The sequence below is a fragment of the Helobdella robusta genome (assembly GCF_000326865.2).
Source record: "Helobdella robusta unplaced genomic scaffold HELROscaffold_14, whole genome shotgun sequence".
Lineage (NCBI taxonomy): Eukaryota > Metazoa > Annelida > Clitellata > Rhynchobdellida > Glossiphoniidae > Helobdella > Helobdella robusta.
In genome coordinates, this window is record NW_008703782.1 from 2,037,330 (window position 1) to 2,062,843 (window position 25,514).

The following is a 25,514-nucleotide window of genomic DNA, read 5'->3' on the forward strand; positions in this document are numbered from 1 at the left end:
AATTTTTAGACCGCCACTAAAAAATTTAACCGCTCAAATTCGGAACTGCAGTAAATCTGTGAGGTAAATCCAGAAACAATCTGCTGCCACAATTTAACTGCGAATTAAGTGATGCGAGTACCAAAGTGATGCTGCTTCATTGATTTGTCTATTCATTATTAACTCGATTTAATCACTAAGTTTGAAGCGAACATGTTTTCTTAATAATAATTGTTAATTTTAAATTAAAAACACTTCTAAAGTTATTAGCTATAGAAGAAATTTATTATTTTCATTTTGAATTTGAATGAATCGATATTTCGTTTTGAGAGCTTTTTCTAAGTTGCAACATGAAGAAACATGTTTCTAAGTTGCAACATGAGATTTACTCTGGTTCAATTTTAGAAAATTACTCACCTTATTTATGCAAAATAATTATAAATATTTAATAAATTTAAGCAAAAATATTCTTAAAAGAGTTCATTTCACGATATGTTTAACAGCTTTTAAATGTATTAAGGGAGTTGCCCCTGAATATCTAACCGATAGAGTCCTTCCTAGAACAACGCCACTGCTAAATCAAATATTGCGCACTGACAATTTAGGTTTACTGTTTGTACCTGACACAAACTTGGCTCTTGGTCGAAGGAATTTCACCGTAATGGGTCCTGCTGTCTGGAATGGTTTGCCTGGGGACCTTCGTGATCCTGCGTGGTCTGTTATTCAATTTCGTAAAAGGCTGAAACACCATCTCTCTGTCCAAGCTTACCCGTCCTAATGTCTTCTTCTCTCCATTCATTGCATTCCTTTAATAAAGAGCTACGCAACGTACTGCAATAATCGTTATCGCTTCTGAGATCTTTTTAAAGGGCGTTTACAAACACACACCAATATTAATAATAATACTAATAATAATAATAATAATTATAACAAAGATAATTATAATATTTACACATGCAAAATACAATAGAATGTTTGTATGTACGTAGAAAGAGAGGTCCATGCTTTCAATCGACTTGCATTATGTATGCAATTCTGGAAATAATTTCAAGATGAATTGGCCATAACCGGAGGATAAATTTATTATTATTATTGTTATTTCATTATTATTATTCATATTTTTCTTCTTTTTTCATTATTGGTTTTATTATTCTTCTTAATTTAATTCGTGAATTTTATTACAATTGAAATTGTTCTATTTATTATTCACATTTTGGTCTGGCCTAGTTCAACTGAGGAATTTAAATTCATCAGCGGAATTGGAAGGAACGTTATTGATTTTTTTTTCTCAAAACTTATGTTATTTACATTAATAAATTTAAAGCTTCAGACTAAATTAATTTTATTTCTCCAAATAAATATAAAACTCAACAAAGCCTTTTTATTAATTTTTCCAAATGAAATATTTAAAAACAACAACGAAAAACAAACAAAATAAAAATCAGGAACATTGACATAAAATAAAAACAAAAATACATAAATGCAAAATCAAATTTCAAACTGCCAATAAATAAAATCGCTCTCGAAATATCGAAATAAAATAATCTAAATAAACCCATATAAGAGAGAGAGAGAGAGAGAGAGAGAGAGAGAGAGAGAGAGAGAGAGAGAGAGAGGAGAGAGAGGAGAAAAAGAGACATCACACACATACACACACACACACACACATACACACACACATGTAAACAATTTTCCATAAGAGTCATGTCTCTGATATAAATTTAACAAGCGCGGAGCATCAATTACAAAGGTTCAACAATGGATAAGAACATTCGGCGGAAATAAAATTGATGGAGCGGAGTTTGAATAAATAAACTTTCGTTTTTTTTTCATTTTATTCTCTCTCTCTTTTTATCTTTCTAGATTGCTTCGTCTCTTTATCTATTTTCATTCTTCTTTTTTTTCTTTTTTTTTTCTCTCTCCCTCTTTTTTTCGTTCTCTCTCCTTGACATGTTTTATAAATTATTCATATTATTGTTATTAGACGGAATATTTTAATTGTTTGCACGAAATTTATACTTTGACTTAACAGAATGGGTAAAATGTTTATGGCTGAAACTTCTCGTTGCCAACACAATGTAATGGCAAGGTTACAATTTATGGGTCATATGGTGGTTATAGTTTCACACACGCACACACACGCACGCACACGCGCACAAAATCGCACGCACACACACACGTATGTGCTATTCATGCTATTCATACATTTACATATATTATCTAAACATAAAACATCAACAAGAATGTTGTTAAAAATAAGAATATAATGTTTTCAGGGATTTTTTGAGGATTAAGTTGCACGGGGGTATTGATAAATTAGCCACTGACGTCTATGAAGATGTTTTTACATATTTTACAGAATGATAATTACACATATGTCCGCTTGTTTGGAGTCAACTAAAATCACTACACCACATGAAAAATCGTTTTATTTCTCAAATTAAAAATAAAAAATAACTTTATAATATTATTATATAGATGGGAGTTTGGATTGAGAGGTATAAGTAAATATAGGTTGTATATGAATATATGTTAAAGTAGGTATGTAATTATAATGATAGTTAAGTTTTAAAAGTTGTTCACGACGAAACAGCAAATTTACAGACATAAAGCAGCTTAATATAAGATAATATAAGGTATAATTAATCAGAGCATGTAATACTCTGTATAATAAGAATGAGGTGTGACATACAGTAGGGACTGACTGGTTAAAAAGAGTTAGACAACTAGTTAAGCTCTTGGGAGCAAGGTCTCCTGGTATATAATAGGCGAGCACATAAGTTAAGAGAGTTAAGTTGAGAGTTATTTTAGTTAATAGTTAGAGTTATCTTTTTTACACATTATTATTATTTGCATTTTAATTCTTCGTTTAAGTTTTGTTATTTTGTTATAGAAAATACATTTAATTACAATTAAAACAATATAAATAATATTGACAATAATGGGTGAGCCGTTTCTCGTTCGATTTTCATTATTAAACTTTATAACATTTAAAAAACTAGATAATACTCAACACACGTAAGTCGCTAATTGAAGACATCTATCATTAATACATGTACATGAACAATATCGAGTTATTTAACGTTGAACGAGAGAGTTTACAGAAACAGAAAGAATTTCCCCGAGAAAAAACGATGTTCAGCAACCGTCGTAGGATGGTGAAAAGTGAGCAGTGTAACAATATTTACGAGAAAAAAGGTAGGACGAAAATTGAAATAGCAACACAACATTCAACGTTTCAGACCAACCAACGTAATATAAATCTTAAACGCCATCTAAAACCATTTTTTCTTGAAGTTAATTAGTCAAATATACTACTTCATACAAATTTAAATACATAGAATATAAGTTTTATGATCAAAACAAAATTTTAATAATTTTTTACAAAAAATAACGATAATATACCTGTTTAAGGAAGGAATTGAAGGCATCGGGGTTAGAAAAATCGAGAAAGATTCTTGTGTGGTATGAGTTGTGGCTTCCACCGCCACCACCGCTGCTATGCTGGAAACGTTTGTGGTCGATCTGTCGCAGGGTGTCGTAGCAGTTGGTAACATCGGCTATGTGGATGATTTCTGGGTCTATCTTGAAGTCACCTGGAGTGTTTGGTTGGGTAGTGATGATGGGGTGGTGATGATTATGATGATGATGATAAAAGGATAAAGTTGATGATGATAAAAGGATGAAGATGATGATAATGATGGGGATGACGACGACGACGATGATGAGGGAAAGGAGGAAGATGGACATGATGATGATAATGATAATGACGACGACGATAATAATAATGATGATAGTGATTATGATGATGATGAATAAAATAAAGTTGAACTGAATATGTATTCAGCCGAGAGATGTTACAAAGAAAAAGAGGAATTTGATGTCCAGTATGTTCAATAAAGATAGTACACAAAGCAGCACCATTCATTCAAATTGGCAAATACACAAACGTGCGTGAAGTCTTTTTTTCACAAACACCTTCCATCTCTCTCTCTCTCTCTCTCTCTCTCTCTCTCTCTCTCTCTCTCTTTCTCTCTCTCTCTCTCACATACACACAGACTCTCACATATATACACACACACAGACATTCACGTACGTATGTAAATTAACCCTGGATATTAGAACCTATCTCAAACGCACATAATAATAATAAATTGATAAAATAACTTGTATTTATTTGAATTGAAATATTGATAACTTTACCCTAACCCACCTTTATTAATGACAGAATACAGGTGCTCCAGGTGATACAGACCTTGAAAAAATAATAATATTTTATAATAATTTCAAATTCATTTAAAAGTAGTGAATTTTAATTGAAATAATAAAATTATACGTTAAAATATTGAAAAATGGGTAAAAAATATTTTTTATAAAATAATTGAGATGTAATTGGAAACCAATTAAACAGCTCGTATGTCGTTAGATTATTTTTAATTTGTCCAATTAGGTTTTTTGAAAATTTAATAGGATGACTTTTCTAAACTTTAATTTATAATTTTTTCATTTTTTTATTATATAAATTGTTTAAAATTCAATGAAAGATTTTTTTTAATGCTCGTATTTATTTCAAATTTTAATAGAAAAAAAAAATTCGCGTCCGTATGGTCCGGCTCTAGATAGAATTAAATTATAATTTTTTCCTAAAAAATTAAACCACTAATAAATAGAATCCATCCAAAAAACGTTTAAAACAAGAAGATGTTAAAATGAGATAACCGTTAGTGATATTAAAGTTGTAATGTAAATTCGCGGCCAGCAGAATTAGCAGAAACATTTGAGAATGTAAGTACAACTTTTCAATACATTGACGTTACAGCATCTTGAACAGACGTAGCTAAAGTAGGAGACATCTAGTAAACTTTGTCAGAATGGACCATAATGTGGCGGACACGCGAATCATGACACTAACCTAACCCACACACACCACACACATACACACACACACTCACACACACACACGAACAAACAAACAACACACACGCAACAGGCAATAAACGTTCGAACACGAAGCAATACTGAAATGATATTCAGACATCACGTGATCGAAGGACTGATGACGTCATGACGGTATTAGAGAAAGGTCAGAAGGTCATTTGTGTGACCCCCGAGCAAACACGAAGACCGGCATTCATTTTCTGCGCCTCTGTTTCTATGCAATTTGTCGTCAGTGTTTGTGTCTCTCCCTATATATGTGTGTGCCTGTGTATGTGTGGTTCTGTTTGTGTGTGTGTGTGTTTCTGTGTGTGTTTTTATGTGTGCCTGCGTATGTTTGTTCTATTGTACGTGTTTGTTAACGAAACGTTTTTGTTTGCGTTTGCGAGATTATGTTTGTACTTTCGTCCTTGCTTTTGTTTGCTTATAACTTTATTATTTCGCTTGTTTTATTTGCCAATAACGCTAATAGCCTGTCTAGCTAGCTGATTGCGTGTGTTTGTGCACGGTTTTTTTATATGAAAAAATTTGTTCCATTCTGTTCATTGTTAGTTTGCATTTATCGTAGCATCTGTGCGATTGTCTAGAAGGCATAGTGATGAACGTTTGTGGAGTGCGAGCAGCGTGTGGACGATGACGATGTGGTGTGTGGTGAATGCTGTCGTATGTGGCGGACGCACGGTGTGGCCAATGTCTTCGATTACAAAATGTCAATTTTTTAATATAAATCTTCTAATTATTTGACTTAATATTATTTCTCATAATTTGTTAATATTTCTAATAAGAAATCTCTAATAACAATCAAAAACAGCAACATAACATAACAACAATAACAATTCACCAACAACAGTCACATAACAACAACGACTTAACAACGACAATAAAACAACAACAACCAAAAAAACTTCACAAAAAACAATAACAATAATAACACAACAACAACAACGACAATAATAACAATAATAACACAACAACATCAACAACAGAACCACAATCATATGTCTAGATACGCCATCTTTCTTCAATGCTATAGTGCATTATGCAACATTAATTTCAATGTTTCGTAGAAATTTATGAATAAGACGAAACAAAATTTTCCAGCTTAGAATTTGCCTGGAAGCAATGGATGGCTTTTTTCGTTTTGACACATGTGCATGCATTTATCATCACCAGTTTCGGGATACATTTTTATTTTATTTATTTATTTTAAGTTTGTTTTGTCTTGTTTTCTTATAAAGTCGCAAATTTTTTTTTTAAATTTTATAGATATATACTAACTTATTTAACAATATATATTTTTTTAGAAAAGTAATTCACGTTTTAATAATATTTCTTTGAATAATAAATTATTATATAAAGTAAATAATAGTAAAAGTGAATATAAGCAAACTGCTTTATGCTATCATTAAATTTTTTTTAAAAACCTGAACATGAAAGGTCAAACATTAAATATTTAATCAAAAGAAGCTTAATGGCTTGATTGAAAAATCTTTGTTCTTTTTTAACAATTTTTTTCATAAAAAACGGATTAATTATTTTTTAATGTCTTTGTTACTGTCATATATATAGAAAAAATATGTAAGTTTAATAACGTTGAAATGAGGGCAAAATAACAAAATAACACAAGAAATTTCTTTCTCTCTCTCTCTCTCTCTCTCTCTCTCTCTCTCTCTCTCTCTCTCGTTCTTTCCCTTTAGTTCTCTTTTTTTTGAAAAAATATGTTTTGCAACAAAAGCTAATTCATCTCACTTCAAAAATTTTTGTATTTTTGTTAGCTAAGTCTTTTCTAAATAAATTTTTAGTTAACTTCTGAAAAATTCTGTTATAAATTGGACGGTTGATATGAGCAAAATGGCATACAAATGATGCGTGCAAATGACGTTGCACTCTGTTTAACTTTGTTGGTTTTCGGTCATTTTCATTGAAAAAAATGTCCTTTTTCAGTACCTAAATGTAAAATAGGACGGATTTAAATTTTAGAGTTTATTCTACATCTAGAAAAAACTATTTTTTAAATTTTATGTCCGATTAACTACCAGCAATTTTGAAAAACACCTTTTTATATGTAATCTATGAACAATTTTTGTCTGAAGTTGTCGAACACATAGTCTTTCAGCAACTTGTCACTCACTTGAGCACCAATAATTTTTTTCAGGTTTACCAATCTGGTTCCATTTGGCTGAAACTGTCTTATTGGATGTTTCTTTGAATTTGTGTTCCTCCACAGATGCTAAGAATGTGTCGCTGCTTGCTCTTTTAGATATGAGACCTACCTTTGATTTTGTCAATCACTCATTACTTTTACGCAAGCTACAATGTTCATTTGAAGTATCGGATGTTGTTCTTCAATGGATTGAGTCATACCTCTCTGGTCGTACACAACAGGTTCTGTTCAAATCTCACTTGACACATGTTGAAACTATGTCATACGGTGTTCAACAGGGGTTGGTCCTTGGCTAGTGCCTTCCTTTGTCGTTTTGATGATCTTTTCTGTAGATTCAAATCATGTCTCTCAAAAATAAATGAGCGGATGATAGCAAATAGGCTTAAATTGAATCAATCAAAAATTTTTGGTCGAAGGAATTTCTCCGTAATGGGACCTGCTGTCTGGTTTGCCTAAGGACATTCGTGATCCGGCGTTGTCTCTTATTCAATTTCGTAAAAGGCTGAAACACCATCTTTTTGTCCCAGCTCACCCGTGCTAATGTCTTTTTCTCTCCATTCATTGCATTGCTTTAATAAAGAGCTACGCACTGTACTGCATTAATCGTTAGCGCTTCTGAGATCATTTTAAAAGTCGTTTGCAAACACACCAATAATAATATTAATAATAATTTTCCTTCTACATAATTGCCAGCAGCTCATGTAATAACTCATTCTAATTATGGTAATTACTTGTAATAATAATTATAATAAAAAAAATTAATATTAATATTAAAATATCCAAAACTTCAACAAAACAAATAAAACTACAATTATTAATAATATAATTATCATTAAATAAATAATCATTATATAAAAAAAATAACACTGTCAACAACAAACTAACCATATTCATTATCGTACAGGTAGATCAGTCTCTTCCAGCCAAAGTGCTTGAAAAGATCGTAGTAGGCCCTTTCAAAAAGAGGTCTCAGATACAAAACGAAAGAAGGCAACGCATGCGAAAAAGATGATGAAGACGATGAAGAAGATGATGATGATGGCGATGGTGACTGTAGTAAAGATGTTGACGACAATGGCGACGGTGTTAAAGATGGTGACGATGATGGTTTGAAGGATTGAAATTTTTGTGTGAGTGGATTACTGGCGAGTGACGTAGCGATCCGATGTAGGTTGTGGCTCCGCCATTTGGAGTCGAGCGTCTCCTGGCGATTGGCGGTTACCTCCGAAACGACAATGTGCGTCACGTGAAATGTTCTGGATAGGGATTCGATGAGGGACTGGCTGCCCATGTCCACAGAAGTCAGTAGCGTGAAAACTCCACTTTCTAGTAATTCACATCCTATAAGTGAATTGATGAATGAATGAATGAACAAATAATTAAATTGAATGAATTGATGATAGCCTACTAGACTGATGATACATATATTTTTAATGATAGTCTAATTGATTGATGATACATATATCTTTAATGATATAATGATAGTCTAATTGATTGATAGAATTCTAGATTGAAATGAATAGCTGACAGAATAAACGAAAGAATGAATGAATGATGTATGAAGGCTTGGAGACAGTCTAATGAGAGTTGATAGTGAGTAGATTGATGTGCCCAGGCAATTCAAAATAAATGATCATCATCCATTCAGCAGCGAAATTATTTTTCCATGAAATATTTGGTAATGATAGCCTACCGACGTCTTCCAGTTTAAATTTAAAAATTATTTCTCAGTTTCATCGTTACAATTTTTCATTTTTTATTGTTTGAGTCATGCTATTTAACCGAATTATTTTTACACGAAAAAAAGTTATAAATTATCAATGAAACTGAAAAATAATATTTTTTGATCACGGGCGTAAAACGACAAATGAAAAACATCAAATAATTTCAAAAATTGAAATGAAAATTGATATTTATAAAGTCTCTCCAACAAAAAGTGTAATTTGTACTCATAGTTCTAAGCATGTTTCTTGAGAAAAAACAAATAATAACAAAGAAATCGCAGTTCCCAAAAAACGTTTCTAAAGAAACAAATGCAGTACTTTTCAGAAAGCATTTCAAATTTTCGGGCACTACAATTAGAGAATTGAATTGCGTGGACTTGCTTGTTAAAAAGTCTGGTGAAAAAATAAAACAAAATTTTTTCACAAGTCAATAAATGAATTACTTTTCTGAAGAAATTTTTTAGACGAACCAATTTAATTTAGCTTTGGGTGTTTTTTTTTGCATTTTTTATGCTACGTTTTTATGCGTGACCTGTTTATATACTTTTTAATTTGATTTTCTTCAAATATAAATTAAAAAAATACATTATAAAATAATAAACTGGATTGTTTATTAGAAACTTGAAAAAAATAGCATTTCAGAGGTCTTTAACATAGCAGCGTTCAAACGAATTCAATCAAATTTTGAGAACCTTTCCAATTTGAAGCATCCCAATTACTAGCATACCATCAGCGATATAATCACCAAGATTATTACCAAAGTCTGCACCTACACTATTATCATCATCATCATCATCTTTATCATCATCTTTATCATCAACATCGTCATCAACATCATCGTCATCAACAACAACATTAACCCGCAGAATCCTCACAAGTGTCATCATCACCATCATTACTATCAGCATCATCATCACCATCATTACTATCAACATCATCATCACCATCATTACTATCAACATCATCATCACCATCATTACTATCAACATCATCATCACCATCATTACTATCAACATCATCATCACTATCATTACTATCAACATCATCATCACCATCATTACTATCAACATCATCATCACCATCATTACTATCAACATCATCATCACCATCATTACTATCAACATCATCATCACCATCATTATCATCATTTTTCACTGTCACCATCATCATCATCAAGACCTTCCTGCTAACACTTACATGTGTACGTACATGCATCCTTGAAGACTCACACTTCACTATCTCATGAGAACCGACAGATAAAATGACTTTTTAAATAAAATTAATCCACGAACCTGTGACGTCACACAAGCTTTTCTGACGTCATGTTCAGTTATTTTTATTCGTTTATATATGTTGATTCGTTCGTTCGTTCGTTTGTCAGTTTGTTAATCTATTGATCCTTCTGTATATTCACTCGTTTCTATATTCATTCAAACCTTCGTTCAGTCATTCATTCAATTATTTATTCATTCGATTATTCAATCATTCATTCATGTACTCATTCATTCATTCATCTTCATCCATCCATTTTCAATTAACGTTATGTTCTCATTCGTTTTCTATTATTCATTCATTCATTCATTCGTTCGTTCGCTCGTTTATTCGTTTGTTCGCTCGTTCGTTCGTTCATTCATTCATTCATCTTGCTTACTACTGATATCATTTTTTTCATATATATATATTCATCATTTTTTTTGTTTTTGAATTTTTATTCATTTATCAGTCATTTATCATAATATAATAATAATATTATCATAATATAATAATAATATTATCATAATATAATAATAAAATTATCATAATATAATAATAAAATTATCATAATATAATAATAAAATTATCATAATATCATAATAATATCATAGTAACATCAATGATGATATTAATATAATTAGACAATAATACCAATGATAAACTATTCTTTCAAGTTCATGCCCATTAAGTAAAGTTACATTCGCAAATTATATATATATATATATATATATATATATATATATATATATATATATATAATATGCATTATATATACATTTTATGTATTATATACTATATAAATATATATGTATTATATGTATATTACGATTATTATCATTGTCTTTTACAGAAGAAAAGTCTTAATTTAAAACACTATTTCAAATTATTCAAACAGTTTTCACAATTTTAAATATTAAATAACCAATAAACAAACCAAAAACCATAAAAATTGAAATAATTTCTCACCAGAGGAGCAAAAACAAAGACATATAACACATACAGAGTTTATTAATAAAAAAAAATCATCAGTCAACAAACCAAAAACCGTAAAAGTTAAAATAATTCCTCACCAAAGAAACAAAAACATGGACATAAAATAACAGATGGAGGTTTTATACAAAACCCGAAATTAGCATTCCAGCATGGTATTTTACGTCAAAAGTTTATTTATTTATTTGGCCATCTGCACTGAAGCGGTACTTCGCTAAATGTCGAAAATTTTCTTTCAACACTTTTTTACCAGTTTAAAACCGCATCCAAGATACTTACTAATAGACTAATATCATAGATGATACTAATATAAGTAGCAATAGTACAAAAGATGATACTAATATAAGTAGCAATAGTATCAACGATGATACTAATATAAGTAGACAATAGTGTCAGTGATGATACTAATAGTATCATAATAAGGGTGGATACTACTGATTGGATGAAATTGTTCTCCAAAATGAGGATTGTACCTAGTACGTTGGTATGTGCGAAGTTTAAGAATGATATAATGAAATGATACAATGATGTTGAATGATAAGAATGATATAATGATACAATGATGTTGAATGATAAGAATGATATAATGATACAATGATGTTGAATGATAAGAATGATATAATGTTAGAACGTTATTGTTTGAGTACTTTTTAAACATTAAAAAGAATAGTTTTTTAAATTGCCAAGTATTTGAAAAGTTCTAGCTCAGCATAACCAACATAAAAATGTTCACCAACATTTTTACATTTTCACAAGTTGGCTCTCTAGTCAGAGTTATCTAGATTCTACTTTGTGCCAATAAAATTAAAGTAAATTCCAAGTTTTATGAATCTAAAGTGTTATTTAGTGGCTTAGATCTGAGTCTGTTTGTATAAATTTTCGTATTTACACGTACGTACGTATTTGTGTGTGACTAAGCCAAGTTCGAAAACTTAAAAAAAAATGATTAACAAAGAATTTTGAAAATTCTAAACATCAGTAAGCCGGAAATTACGAAAATTTCCCAAAAAAGCTTTCTAACAATTTTTTCAATAAACAAACATAAATCTAGATTTAAAACATTTTTATATTGATATTAATCTAAATAAATATTTCAGAAAATTATTAAAAATTCAGACGAGATGTGCGAAATATATGACGCCAACGATTCTACGAAATCAATCTATGACTGACTGCTTCTTAGAAGATCTTTTTTCTAGCATATCTGTCTGTGTACTTGTGTGTCATGTTTGTGCGTGTGTGCGTGTGCTGCGCGTTTTTGTGTACATCTGTGTGTGTGTGTGTGTGTACGTGTACGTAGCGGTGAATGTTGAAAGGTGTATAGTAATGGAATGAATGCATTTGCACTAAGACGTGTGCAAACTCCTTCATATGATTTGACATGTTATCGAAGAAAGCAAACACCACACGCGCGCATAGTCATTGCAAGTGAAAGTTGTCGCATGTACCAAAATTACCAAAAGATTTTGTGTCGGTAGTGTATTACTTCAATATACATACAAACATGTAAATACAAAGTGTGCTACATAATACATATATGCCTACACACAAAAACGCACATGCACACACGCACGCACGCTTACACACACACCTACACCTACATACACGCAAACACACTTACACACGCACGCAAATACACACACACACACACACACACATCTACATGCCCATATAAGAGTGGCATGACCAAGGAGTATATATAACAGCTTGAAAGCTGATATACATGTTGAAATGAGAATTTTCTGTCAGCAAATTGCATTGTTGGTCTCGTCCTAGTGTTGTTGTTGTTGCTATGGCTGTTGTTGTTGTTAATATTATTATTGTTATTGTTGCTATGGTTGTTGTTGTTGTTGATGTTGCTGTTGTTGTTGTTGCTGTTGTTAATGATGTTGCGTGTTACGCACTGTAGCGTGTTATCATCGTGTGCGTTCTCATTCAGTTATTTCGCATTATTACCTTTGTTATTGTTGTCGGGAATGATTTTTTTTTTGTATGATTTGTTTTGTATGTTTTTGTTATGTATTTTTGCTTGTATGTTTGATTACTTTTAGATGTTCATTTGTTTGTTTGTTTACATTTTGATGGTTCACCATCGTCATCGTCATCATCATCATCCATTATCATCATTATCAGGATCGACACAAGGCAATAACCGTGAGCTAGGGTTTAATAGACCCACACGCCACAAGTAAAGGTGATGAGATGTGGTGTGGTGATGTGCAAGCTGATGTGGTGAGTAGCTTTTATTTGATGTTTTTATTGATGTTATTAGCGTTAATGTTGTCGATGACGTCATTGTTGCCATTGTTGTTAAAGTTAATGTTATAGCGCTCAATTAAGTTTGTAAATTTACGAGACAGGGTTTTATGTAACTAAATATGAGACAGTAAAAATTACGCATGCAGTCGAACCAGGGTACCGCGACACATTGTTAAAATGACGACGACACTCATTTAAGACACTCTAGCCATAATTTCAGGTTTAGCTCATTGCATAAGAAAGCCTCATAATGTAAACGTTGTTAGTGGTGTGGTATCGTGTGGCGTGGCTAGGAGTGGTGTGGCGTGTCGTGGTGTTGTGGGGTGTTTGACGTGTTAGAAAAAAATTTTGTTAATTGTTTAAGTGGTTGTAGCTGTTTTGTTGAATTTGTTGTTGTTTTTTGATGATGTTGTTGCTGATGTTATTTGCGCTGACGATGACAAACACAAAAACAACAGCATAACCGACAAACCGACGACATACAACAACACGACAACTACAACCACAAAAACGCTACAACTACAACCACAAAAACGCTACAACTACAACCACAAAAACGCCACAACTACAACCACAAAAACGCCACAACTACAACTCAAGAACACTACAAACAAACAAACAACCACTACAAACAAACGACCTCTACAAACAAGCAACCCCTACAAACAAACAACCCCTACAAACAAGCAACCCCTACAAACAAGCAACCCCTACAAACAAGCAACCCCTACAAACAAGCAACTACTACAAACAAACAAACCAACAACAACGACAGCGGCATTCAGCATAGTCGATAAGCACTGATGTACGAGATGAATGCAAACAAAAAAGCAACATAAAGCCTGATGTCATAACGATAAAGTAGTTAGTTTTTATGGATACCAATACAAAACAAAAAAAAATTATCTTAGACAAAAAAACATCAATTCAACAACAGCAGCAACATAAGTCGGTAAAACAACACTAATAAAAACATAACCTAAAATGACAACATGTAACTAACCTAAATTTAGTCCGTATAATTATATAACAACTAGTGTTTATAACAGGTGCTATGCATCAACAACAACAAAGGAACACATATCGCATGTGTGAGAATATGCGCATGAATCCGTCTGTCACACACACACACACACACACACACACATACACACACACGCGCGCACACACACGCACACACACCGCCCAGGTATTTCAATGATAACAAATAAGAATCCATTTTATTGGCCAAAAAGTTCAGAATAAAATCAAATAATAATGATGGTGATGATGATAATATAAATAATGATAATAAGAATTTTTGAAATTAGAAAAGTTGGAAAATTGAAAGTACAGACCGGCTTTCGTGATGTTGTACTGGTTGTTATGCTCGATAGTCCGTTCGCTGTTGTCCAGTTTGAAATGCGATGAGTTACTCATCGTGTTGTAGTGGTGGAGCTGGAACGCATAGCCATCTCTACTTATGTTATCATATCTATCGTCGAACATCGATCCTGAGAGTGAGTAAGTGAGTGAGTGAGTGATTGAGTGAATGAGTGAGTGAGTGATTGAAAGAAGAGTGAGTGAGTGAGAGACTGAGTGAGTGAGTGAGTGAGAGACTGACTGAGTGAGTGAGTGACTGAGTGAGTAATAAACCAGCGAATTTCAAATCCAATTTTTAAAATATAACCCAAATCACCGAATGCATACGTAATATCCAAAAATAGTTTCATAAATGGCCCACAATAAATCATCATTTTTAAACGGAAACCAACCAGACGAACAGGCATGTCCACAATGTAGAAAAAAAGGAGATGTACCAGTTTTTAATTTTTATCCATAACAAAATGTCGCAATCAATCAAACGCTGCATCAATCAGCAGGGTGATTAATCATGAGAAATCTTTATATTAACATCGCCAGATAGGGATATGCATGCTGTTGAAGAAAGCAAGTAGGTATGTTTGGAGTTTGGAGGCATTCTAACATCAAAGATGCAATCTATTCTATTATCTTTTTATGGAATATCAATTTAAATGTTTTTGATGCTAGAAAATTGATGGTGTTTTAGTTAAGATGTCTGACATTGTTGTTGCAGTGACCGTGTTCGAGTGCAAACAGATCCCAGGCTGACTTTCACACGTATTTACATGTGTTGTGAGTTTGTTGTTTTGACCGTTGAAAATTTTTAAAGTGAGAAACAACACAACAACATTAATGACATTAACAACAACTACAACATCAACAACAACATCAACGACATGACATTAACAACAACAACTACAACATCAACAACGCAAAAACAACAACATCAAAATCATTTTGCCTAATATTTCAAAAACTCTCAGACGCCAACATGACATTCTTCTAACACGAAAGCGGCAAGCAAGCAAGCAAGCACCATAAAGGACAATCTGTTGAAATAAGAGGCTTAAGAGTCAAATGAACGTCACCCGCTAATGTACTCAACATCAACAATGCATACTAATGTCTCTCTCTCTTTTTCTCTCCCTCCCTCTCTCTCTCTCTCCCTCTCTCTCTCTTGTTTCTTTTTTTATCCTTGCTCTTCTTTTTTTTAAACTTTGTATTCTATCTCGGTTGTTTTTTTTTGTTTTATTCTTGTATGTAGTGACTTTTTTTTCTACTTCGTTTCAGATTTTCAAAATATCCTTCTTTGCTTCTTCCTGTCTTTTCTATTTTTACTTTTTTGTATAAATAAATTTGTGTGTGTGTATGTGTGTGCGTGTGTGTGTGCGTTTGTGTGTGAGTGTGGTCTATGGTATAATTGTGAGTACAAAATGTTATGTGATGAAAATTATGCCCAGGATGCAGTGCTTTAAGTGGCGAAATATTTCTTGTTCAGTGAACAATGAACATTTTCTTGTTTTTTTTTTAATTAAAATTTATTTTAATTTTTTTAATGAGTTATTTATTTTACTAATTTTTCAAGTTCTTTTTATCATTTTATTTATCCGGAGTTTCATATTTAATAATACAGAGTAAATAAATGACAAAATTTTAATTGTCGAAAAGTTTAATATTTCTTAACACAGGTATATTGCACACCTGAAAAAAATTCATCCAGAAAAAGACATCCAAATGAGCAGAGGCCAGACCAGTTAACCATTTTCAAATTTACCAATATAAATGTTAACATACATTCAGATGAATTATTATATGCATCATACTCTAATGCATACAAACAATAATTCATATATATATATATATATATATATATATATATATATATATTTATGCGTGCATGCATACACTGTTTGTGCATGCTTATCATATATGAATGATAAAAAAACATGCATGCTCTGCAAACATAACCACGTGTACAAACACATTGATACCTACTACTTTGTATAAACATACAAACATCTAACCACCCAAACAAACATACACAGGTACGGGTGCAAGCAGGCATAGATATGTGACAAAGAGCGCAATGTCGTTAAAATGCTAATAAAAGGTACACGTTTGCCTTTATGTTAATTCTGTTTGCGTTCTCTCCGTTTCCCTAATCAAACCAAATTACGCCGCCGGGATTAGGTGGACCCCTTTTTATTCATTTGCCAGATCTATTAATGAAGATGTCCCGGGTTGCTCTTGCCTGCCTCTTAGGCCGGATGCTATTCACCACATGCAATTGGGCTCTTTCTCATTCTCTCTCTCTCTCTTTCACCCTCTCTCTCTCTATCTATCTATCTATCTATCTATCTATCTATCTATCTATCTATCTATCTATCTATCTATCTATCTATCTATCTATCTATCTATCTATCTATCTATCTATCTATCTATCTATCTATCTATCTATCTATCTATCTATCTATCTATCTATCTATCTATCTATCTATCTATCTATCTATCTATCTATCTATCTATCTATCTATCTATCTATCTATCTATCTATCTATCTATCTATCTATCTATCTATCTATCTATCTATCTATCTATCTATCTATCTATCTATCTATCTATCTATCTATCTATCTATCTATCTATCTATCTATCTATCTATCTATCTATCTATCTATCTATCTATCCATCTTTTTTTTCTTTTTTAACCAACTTTTTACTAGATCAACAATTTTAATGCAACGTTCATAAAGATATGTCCTCCCAGGTTTTCAAAGAAACTGACAAATTATTCATAAGAAATTAAAATGAAATAATAAAATGTTTATAATAATAAATAAATAAAACATATATAAAATCTAGTGCGTTGTCATTCAAGTAGATACAGTTTCATTTAAATTACATTTTATGATGGGTTAATTTTTTTCTCCGCTCTTTATTCTGAAAAAAATTTGCACTCCAAACGTCAATCTGATTAGATTTTTTTTTACTTATTTTGTATTTTCAATAAATTTTTAGTTTAGAAATTTTTAGTTATGATTTAATTTAAAAAAGTTTTTAAAAAATTACTTGAAAAAATATTTTAAAAAATGTTTTGAAGTTAATTTTTTCAAATTTAATTGTAAGAAAAAACAACAATAAGTGCGTTGGTTATGCATAATTTAGCTTTTGAATGAAACTTGATAGGAAACCAAATTGAAAAAAATAACAAAAAAAATGAAAGAACGAAAAAATAAAAGATTTAAAAAATGTTGAATATGATTTTTGCTATATCTACAATGTGGGCAGCAAACAAGGACGCGCTACCTTACCATTCCGATGAATTATCAGCCCTAGATCCTTTTCCTCTTCCACATTTTTTAGTGGCATGTCTCCAAGTTGTTCGCTCCCATATGTATGACTGCACACATTTTTTGCAAATCGCATGCTAGAATTTTAATACCTTTATCGTTGTCTACAACAGCACATAATTTGGTGTCATCTGACAATTTTAAAAATTAAGACTTCATTTTTAGATCAATACCATCGATGTATATTACAATTAGCAACGGTTCTAATACTTGTAACATTGCTCCAGTTTGAAAAACTTCCTCCATTACCAACATTTTGCCGTCTATCTTGTAACCAATTAGAAATCCACTTGAGTGTGTTTACTGTAATTTTACTTGCCTCTAATTTTAAGGCCAAACGTTTATCGGTACTTTATCAAAAATTTCAGCAACATCTACGTACACAATAATCACTGCTTTCTTTTTGTCCAAATTTTTATAAACCTCTTCAATAAGTCAAGCAAATTTGTTAGGCATGAATGCTCATCCGTAAATCCGTGTTGGCTCTTGTGTATGACGTCGTTGTTTGTCAAGTGGTTCACGGTTACCTTCTTAATTATTCTTTCTAGCACTTTGCATGCAATGCTTGCAAGGCTAATTGGTTTCTAATTTCCTGAGTCGCAATGATCTCCTATCTTGAAGAGTGGCATTATGATTGCATCTTTCCAATCTGATGGCATTTCACTCGTTGCCAACAATTTATTGAAAAGTGTTAACAGTGCTTTTGTAATGTCCACTCATATATTTTTCAGGAATGCTGGATTGAGGCCGTTGCTTAGGGGGCCTTTATCTTCTTTCAGTCTTTCATCGACTCTCTGTTACTTCGTAGCAGTCGCATCAACTCAGACAATCTGGTCATTTCTAATGAAGTTATGTTGGGTTTCGGCAGAGATGTTAAAATCTTCCTTGTAAATACAGAATATAAATAAGAGTTAAGTATATCCGACATTTTTTGGTGGTCATTAGTAACGACACTATTCTCAGTTCGAAGGGGACCTATCTTGTCTTTGTGTTTTTGCACTTCTCGCGTAGCTGATAAAACTTTTACTATTAATTTTGATGTTGTCTGCTAATTTTGTCTCATAATTTTTAATGTTCTTTCTATTAGCATAGATAGATCCTGTCTTTTCTGTTTACATTTTATAATTGTTTTCTAGCTACTGCATTCGAATTGATTCTCTTGAATTAGCTGGCTTGTTACATTTAAGGTTTTTAAACTGTTGATATATGCCTTGTATTTAGCTCGTCTTTTATTTTACTTTTTTTGTTATCCAAGGCTTGTAAAACATTTTAAAATTTTGACAGATCAAAAAATAAATATTTAAAAATTAAAAGCGTAGATTGAATTTAAAAAAACTGTTTAAATCTTTTGCAACTTTGAAGAAAACGCACTTCATACTTTGAAAATTGTTAATGAAAAACTTTCAACAAAAATTATTATTTCATCTTTCATCACTTCAAACCAAATCCAAAAAATTAAAATTTAATTTTCTAATTGAACTAAAGAACAAAATATTTTTTATTAATTTAAAAAATTCCAGAAAATTTCTTTAAATCGGTCGCATGTTGCTTTTGAGAGAAGCAAAATTTATTCTCAAAGCAATAAAATAAAAATTAAATAAAAATATTCTAGCCGCATGTTTGTATTGGTGGTAAAAATGTAAAACTAAATATACAAAACGTAAACCAAACAAAATATAAATATAAACAATAACATCAACGAAATAACAACAACAAAAACAATATTACATTAACATAAATACCAGCAAAAACAACAGCCATTAAATTGACAACAACAACAGCAACAACCAAAACGACAACAACAACAATCACAACAACAACGACAACAACACTCGCAAAAACAACAACAACAACAAAAATTACAATCGCCACGACAACAACAACATCATCAACAACAACAACATTGTTTACTATTTTAGGGACAGCATTGGCAAAACAAAGTCCTAGGTTTGCTATAAATATACATTATCTGTCCGCCATTCTGAAATGGAGAACAAAATGTAATAAAAACAACTGAAAAATAATCATAATAATTATCCGTAACATTAACAATAATAACAACAATAACAACAACAATAATATAAATAATCATAATATAATTATCAATGATAATGACATAATAAAAATAACATCAACAAAATTAATTACATCAATCATTAACATTCATAAGACAATAATTGGCAAAGTTAGAACCAGTAAAAAACAAATGTTAATAACATTAACAAATTGCTGACTATATCACCAAGAAAACCAATATTTTCACAAACTATGTTGATAACATCAACAACAACATCATCAACATTAACATTAACAACAACAACAACATTAACAACAACACCACCGTCAACAACAACCTCAATGACATCAGCAGCAACAACAGAACAGTTGCCTACATGATACGTTCCACACATGCTAAGAAGGTATAAATAGCGATTAGAGAAAATTTTAAATTCACGAAACATCAATGAAGAAAATAATACAAGAACAGTAAACTTTTTTCATTCAGACCTGAAAAAACGTTTAAAATCAAAACACAAACAACAACAAACAAATTAAAAAACAACAACAAACAAAAAAACAACATCAACAAAGAAAAACAAACAAACAACAACAACAGCAACGTACATACTAAATATTTAAATCCGCAACTAATTTTCAAAAAGCGAAAAATATTTTTAAAACGTTTTTTGTTATAAAATTTTTCACAAGGTGATAAAAAAACAAACTGCACATAAAAACAAAACTGTTTTCTTTTCAAGTTTGGTATTTTTCAAATATACAAAACATAAAAAAGACAACTGTGTTCGCAGTTGTGCTAAAATTTTCCTGCTGGGTTTCGTTCTATGCCAAAAAATGCAAATGTATATGTGTGTGTGCTGTTTTTGTTTGTGAGTGTGTATGTGCGATTATGTGTCGTGTATGTTTTTTAATATGTGTATGCTTTGTCTTCTTTGTGTGTAAGTGCGCTGAGTGTGTGTGTGTGTGTGTGTGTGTGCGTTATTGTGTTTGTGTGTTGTTGTATGTATGTTTGTGTGTGTGTGTGTGTGTACCTCTTTCTATGAACAATCAACCTTTTGAACTTACTTGAATAAAGTGAAAAATTTCATTATGTGACACACAAACCAGCAGAAGCTATGAAACTCGCAAAGTGACATGAAAGTATAAAAACGCTTAAAAGACAAACAGCTCAATGCTTTCTTTGAAGATGCAACGCAATTATACAAAACCCGCAGACGTAGTAGCACACAAAAAAGCCTATAAAGGACCATCTCCCGTTATAAACGTCCGGATGCTATCTTCCTCTATCATCAGCATAAACAACGTTTGCCTCGATAATTTTGTTCTAATGCTCTGAAAAACATTGTCAAACAATAAAATATTTATAAAAAAAGACTAGCCAAAAGCACGTCATTATTATATCTTTTATGCAAGAACACTGCAACGAAATAGCAACATTATTGATGTAATTTGAGCACAACAACAACAACGCCAAATGAAACAACAACAACTACACTTAAACGGCATTAATAAAATTCCCACAATCACAGCACTAACCTAAAAATATCATCAAAATGACGATCCCATCACTAACAACTCTGGCAATAAGAGTAACAGCCACATTAGCAACAGCATCAAACACGACGAGGTACATTTTTAAAGTTTTTTGGCTAAAACTACCGCAACAACTAATATTATTACTACTACAACCGTTTGTAAATCATCTGGTCAGTTAGTGAAATAATTAGCATTCTTTATTGCATGGCATGATGTTTTTGGGAAGAATTTAAAAAACTATCAATTTTGTTTTTCAGAAAACATTTTCTAACAATAAATAACTAAAATAATTTGTTGTTGTATTTGTTTTCTTGGTTTTTAATGTATTTAATGTCGTTTATGTTGCAATTGTTGTTTTTGTTGTTGTTTTTGTTAACATAACTTTCGCAATTTATTAATTTGATTTTTTGCGTTCATATATTTTTTTGTTGTATTTGTTTTTGCTGTTGTTTATGATGTAATTGTCGTTGGGGTTTATGTTCCAAATATAATCGTTGTTGTTGTTTTTGTTGATTTTGTTGTTGTTGTTGCTGTTGTTGGTGTTGCTGTTGCTGTTGTTGTTTATGTTAACAAAATTTTCAAAATTGAGTTTTAAAAAACTTTTCCTACCTGTAGAGTTGATCGAAATCAAAAATTACGCGTTTGAAACAAAATTAAACTTCTTTAAAAGAGAAAAAATTCAATTTATAAGCAGTTTCCGCTCGTTCAAATATTTCTCGTTAGAAAAATATTAAATTTTAGTATATTTTTTCTATACATGTATGTGTGTGTGTGTGTGTGTTTGTAGGTGTGTGCAAAATTACACGTACACATACATACATACATACATACATACACACATACATACATACATACATACATACATACATACATACATACATACATACATACATACATACATACATACATACGTTGCTTTTTAGTTTACCCCTCTTTTTTGAGAAAAAAAAATTCATACATACATAAATACTTACACACACAAACAAACATAACATACATACACGCTGAAGTATGTAACAGCCGCCAGCGAGAATTTTATTTCCGACTAAAATTTTATGCCAACGATATTATGTCTGCAGTTTATGGCGAAAATTTTATTGGAACAATCTTGAGGAACTTTAATTGAAGGAAAGTTAGCAAGCTAACAAAATGTTATAAAAAAAAGTTTAACATAAAACAGTTTATTGCTCAAAAGAAAATAAAACATTCAGTAGCAATGAAAACATAAAATTAACATAAAATTTCAATTTGATAGACAAACACAGATGCTAATGGGAAGAGTGCGTGCGTGTCTGTGTGTATAGATACGGAGTTTGACCAGTTTAACCAGAATTTTACCACTTTAAAATCTAATAATGGTTTTACATAATTAATTAATTAATTAATTAGTCCAATTCCATTTTATATATCGGGAAATGTTTGATTCCTAGAAAAAATAAATTATGGAGAATTTCGATTTCAACGTGTGACATTTGCGCGGGACATTTTTATCATTATTATTATTATTATGTTAATGATTTATGTTAATGATTTATTATTAATTTTATTATTATCCATGTTATTTCAATTCTTCTATTATCCCGTTGTATTTTATATTTTATAAAAAATTTGTTAAAATTTAACTCGTCTGTGGCTTATGTACTTTGTATTGGAGTTTCAAAACGAGGAATTTCGCTATTTTCAATTCACAGAAGTTCTCTTTGTTACAGTTTTTATTCAGTTTATAGAAAAAGGATATTAATTTAAAAAAATAAGAATAAAAGAATAACAACAATAATAATAAAAAAATAATAGTAATAAAATGTTTTTTTTTCATTTATGGCACCTGTAATCCTACAACATGGTCGAATTGACCCAACGGTGAACTTTCAGTTTGTCAGGCTTGCATTTTTGAAGCCGGTCTCTGAGTGTCATCACGTGTTGCCATTTGTGGTGGTTTGGTGATGATAATGATGAATATGATGATGATGATGATGATGATGATAATATGTTGGTCTTGGTTATGATGATGATGATGATGATGATGATGATGACGACCTCAATGACGATGACGATGACGATGACGATGACGATGTTGATGATAACGATGATGATGAAGATGATGATGACGACGATGATGATGACGATGATGATGATACATCTTCTAACTTTAAGCACGTCATCTTCTCCTTCCATAATTTAAGCTTGTTAGTCGGGGTTCTTTTGTATGCGTCATAACATCGTCATCATCATCGTTGTCGTCATCATCATCATCATCGTATTCATCATCATCATCCTCATTGTCATCATCATGATGATGATAATGACGACGACGACGATGAAGAAACTTTCTTAATAATGTTTAATTATAAACAGAGCGTTAGTCATAATCGTCATCGTAAGAGTTATTTTTTATTTATATAGAACAATTTTCATCAAACGAATTTATTTATAACCCAAAAATATTAGAAATTGCATTTTTTTTTATTATTCTTATTCTTATTATCATTATTATTATCATTATTATCATTATCATTATTATTATCATTATTATTATTAATATTGGTAGTAGTAGTAGTAGTAGTAGTAGTAGTAGTAGTAGTAGTAGTATTAGTATTAGTAGTAGTAGTAGTAGTAGAAGTAGTAGTAGTAACAACAGTAAAAGCAATTGCAGCAAAAAAAACAGTAATGGTAGTAGTAGTAGTAAAAGTAGTAGTAGTAGTATTAGCAGCAGCAGTAGTTGTAGTAGATTTTTCAGAAAATCAATCGATACAAGATACATATAATTAATAGACAAGGATTTTATAACCATATTAATGTTATTCATTTTACTCTAAGACTTTGTTAATCGATGTTATTGTTATTGTTGTTGTTGTTGTTGTTTCGGCTGTTGTTGTTGTTGTTGTTGTTTCGGCTGTTGTTGTTGTTGTTGTTTTGTTGTTGTTGTGGTTATTGCAGTTGTTTTTAACGTTATTGTTGTTATGGTTGTAATTGTTTTTGTTTCACTCATTGAATTTTTTTATCATGTAGTTTATTCATCAGCTCTGCTAAAACAACATTTTTTTTTGTCATTTCTATAATTATCAGTAAACTATAGCTAACATTCAAAGGTAAAGATCGTAGAAGCGTGTGTGTTTTCTACATTGATGTATGCATGTGAGGCTTGGACGTTGAAGAAAAGAGACAAAGACAAACTGGAAGCATTCGAGATGCATTGTTATAGAAAGTTGCTGGGAATCAGTTGGAGACAAAAGATAAGAAACGATGCCATAAGAAAACAACTTGGAAGACAAAATCTGTGTATGAAAGTGTCAAGGAAAGAAAGCTGGGTATCTTTGGGCACATCTGCAGAATGACAGACAACAGACTGATCAAAATAGTACTGATGAGAAAGAGGGACTGGAAGAAAAAAGTTGGAAGACCTGTGAGGAAGTGGATGGATGATATCACGGAATGGACGGGGGTTGGAACATTGAGCTCAATGAAGATGGCAAGGGAAAGAAAAGGATTTTGAAGAGATAGAAGAATACCATCGGCCTCAACGGTCCCTTAAGGGATTACAGGGGATCATTGAATGAAATGAATAGGTAACATTGAAGAATTAACAAGACTTACAATCAGCTTACCAATCAACCAATCAATGTTGTCATCATCATCATCATCATCGTTGTCAACATCATCATCATCGTCGTCATCAACCTCACAATCGCCATCTCGTGATCTTGCAGCAATCAACAGAGATTTGTATGCAAATTGGTAAATAATCTCGCAACAATGGAACTTCATTCTTTTCTCTCATTATTTTTCTCTCTCTCTCTATTTCTCTCTCTCTCTCTATCTTTATTTCTCTCCCTCTTTCTTTCTTTCATTTTTTTTTCTTTTTCTATTTCTATCTTTATCCGTTTCCTCATTTTTCCCATTTGCATCTTCTTATCCCTCAATCTCATTTTCCATCTCTGTCCTTTCATTCCTTACATCTTT

The 25,514-nt window shown here is 31.4% G+C and overlaps 2 protein-coding genes across 2 annotated transcripts; both read right to left on the minus strand.

Moving 5' to 3' along the window:
• Positions 1 to 2,709: 2,709 nt before the first annotated feature.
• HELRODRAFT_168868 (hypothetical protein) lies at positions 2,710 to 9,686 on the minus strand (the record flags this gene model as incomplete). Its single annotated transcript, XM_009014720.1, has 7 exons — positions 2,710 to 2,733; positions 3,385 to 3,575; positions 4,193 to 4,234; positions 7,964 to 8,129; positions 8,301 to 8,419; positions 9,121 to 9,195; positions 9,530 to 9,686. The coding sequence occupies 7 exons, from the start codon at positions 9,684 to 9,686 to the stop codon at positions 2,710 to 2,712; spliced, it is 774 nt and encodes a 257-aa protein (XP_009012968.1).
• A 9,088-nt stretch (positions 9,687 to 18,774) lies between these two features.
• HELRODRAFT_168869 (hypothetical protein) lies at positions 18,775 to 21,651 on the minus strand (the record flags this gene model as incomplete). The annotated part of the gene is made up of 2 exons (XM_009014721.1): positions 18,775 to 19,025; positions 21,555 to 21,651. The coding sequence occupies 2 exons, from the start codon at positions 21,649 to 21,651 to the stop codon at positions 18,775 to 18,777; spliced, it is 348 nt and encodes a 115-aa protein (XP_009012969.1).
• Positions 21,652 to 25,514: the final 3,863 nt, after the last annotated feature.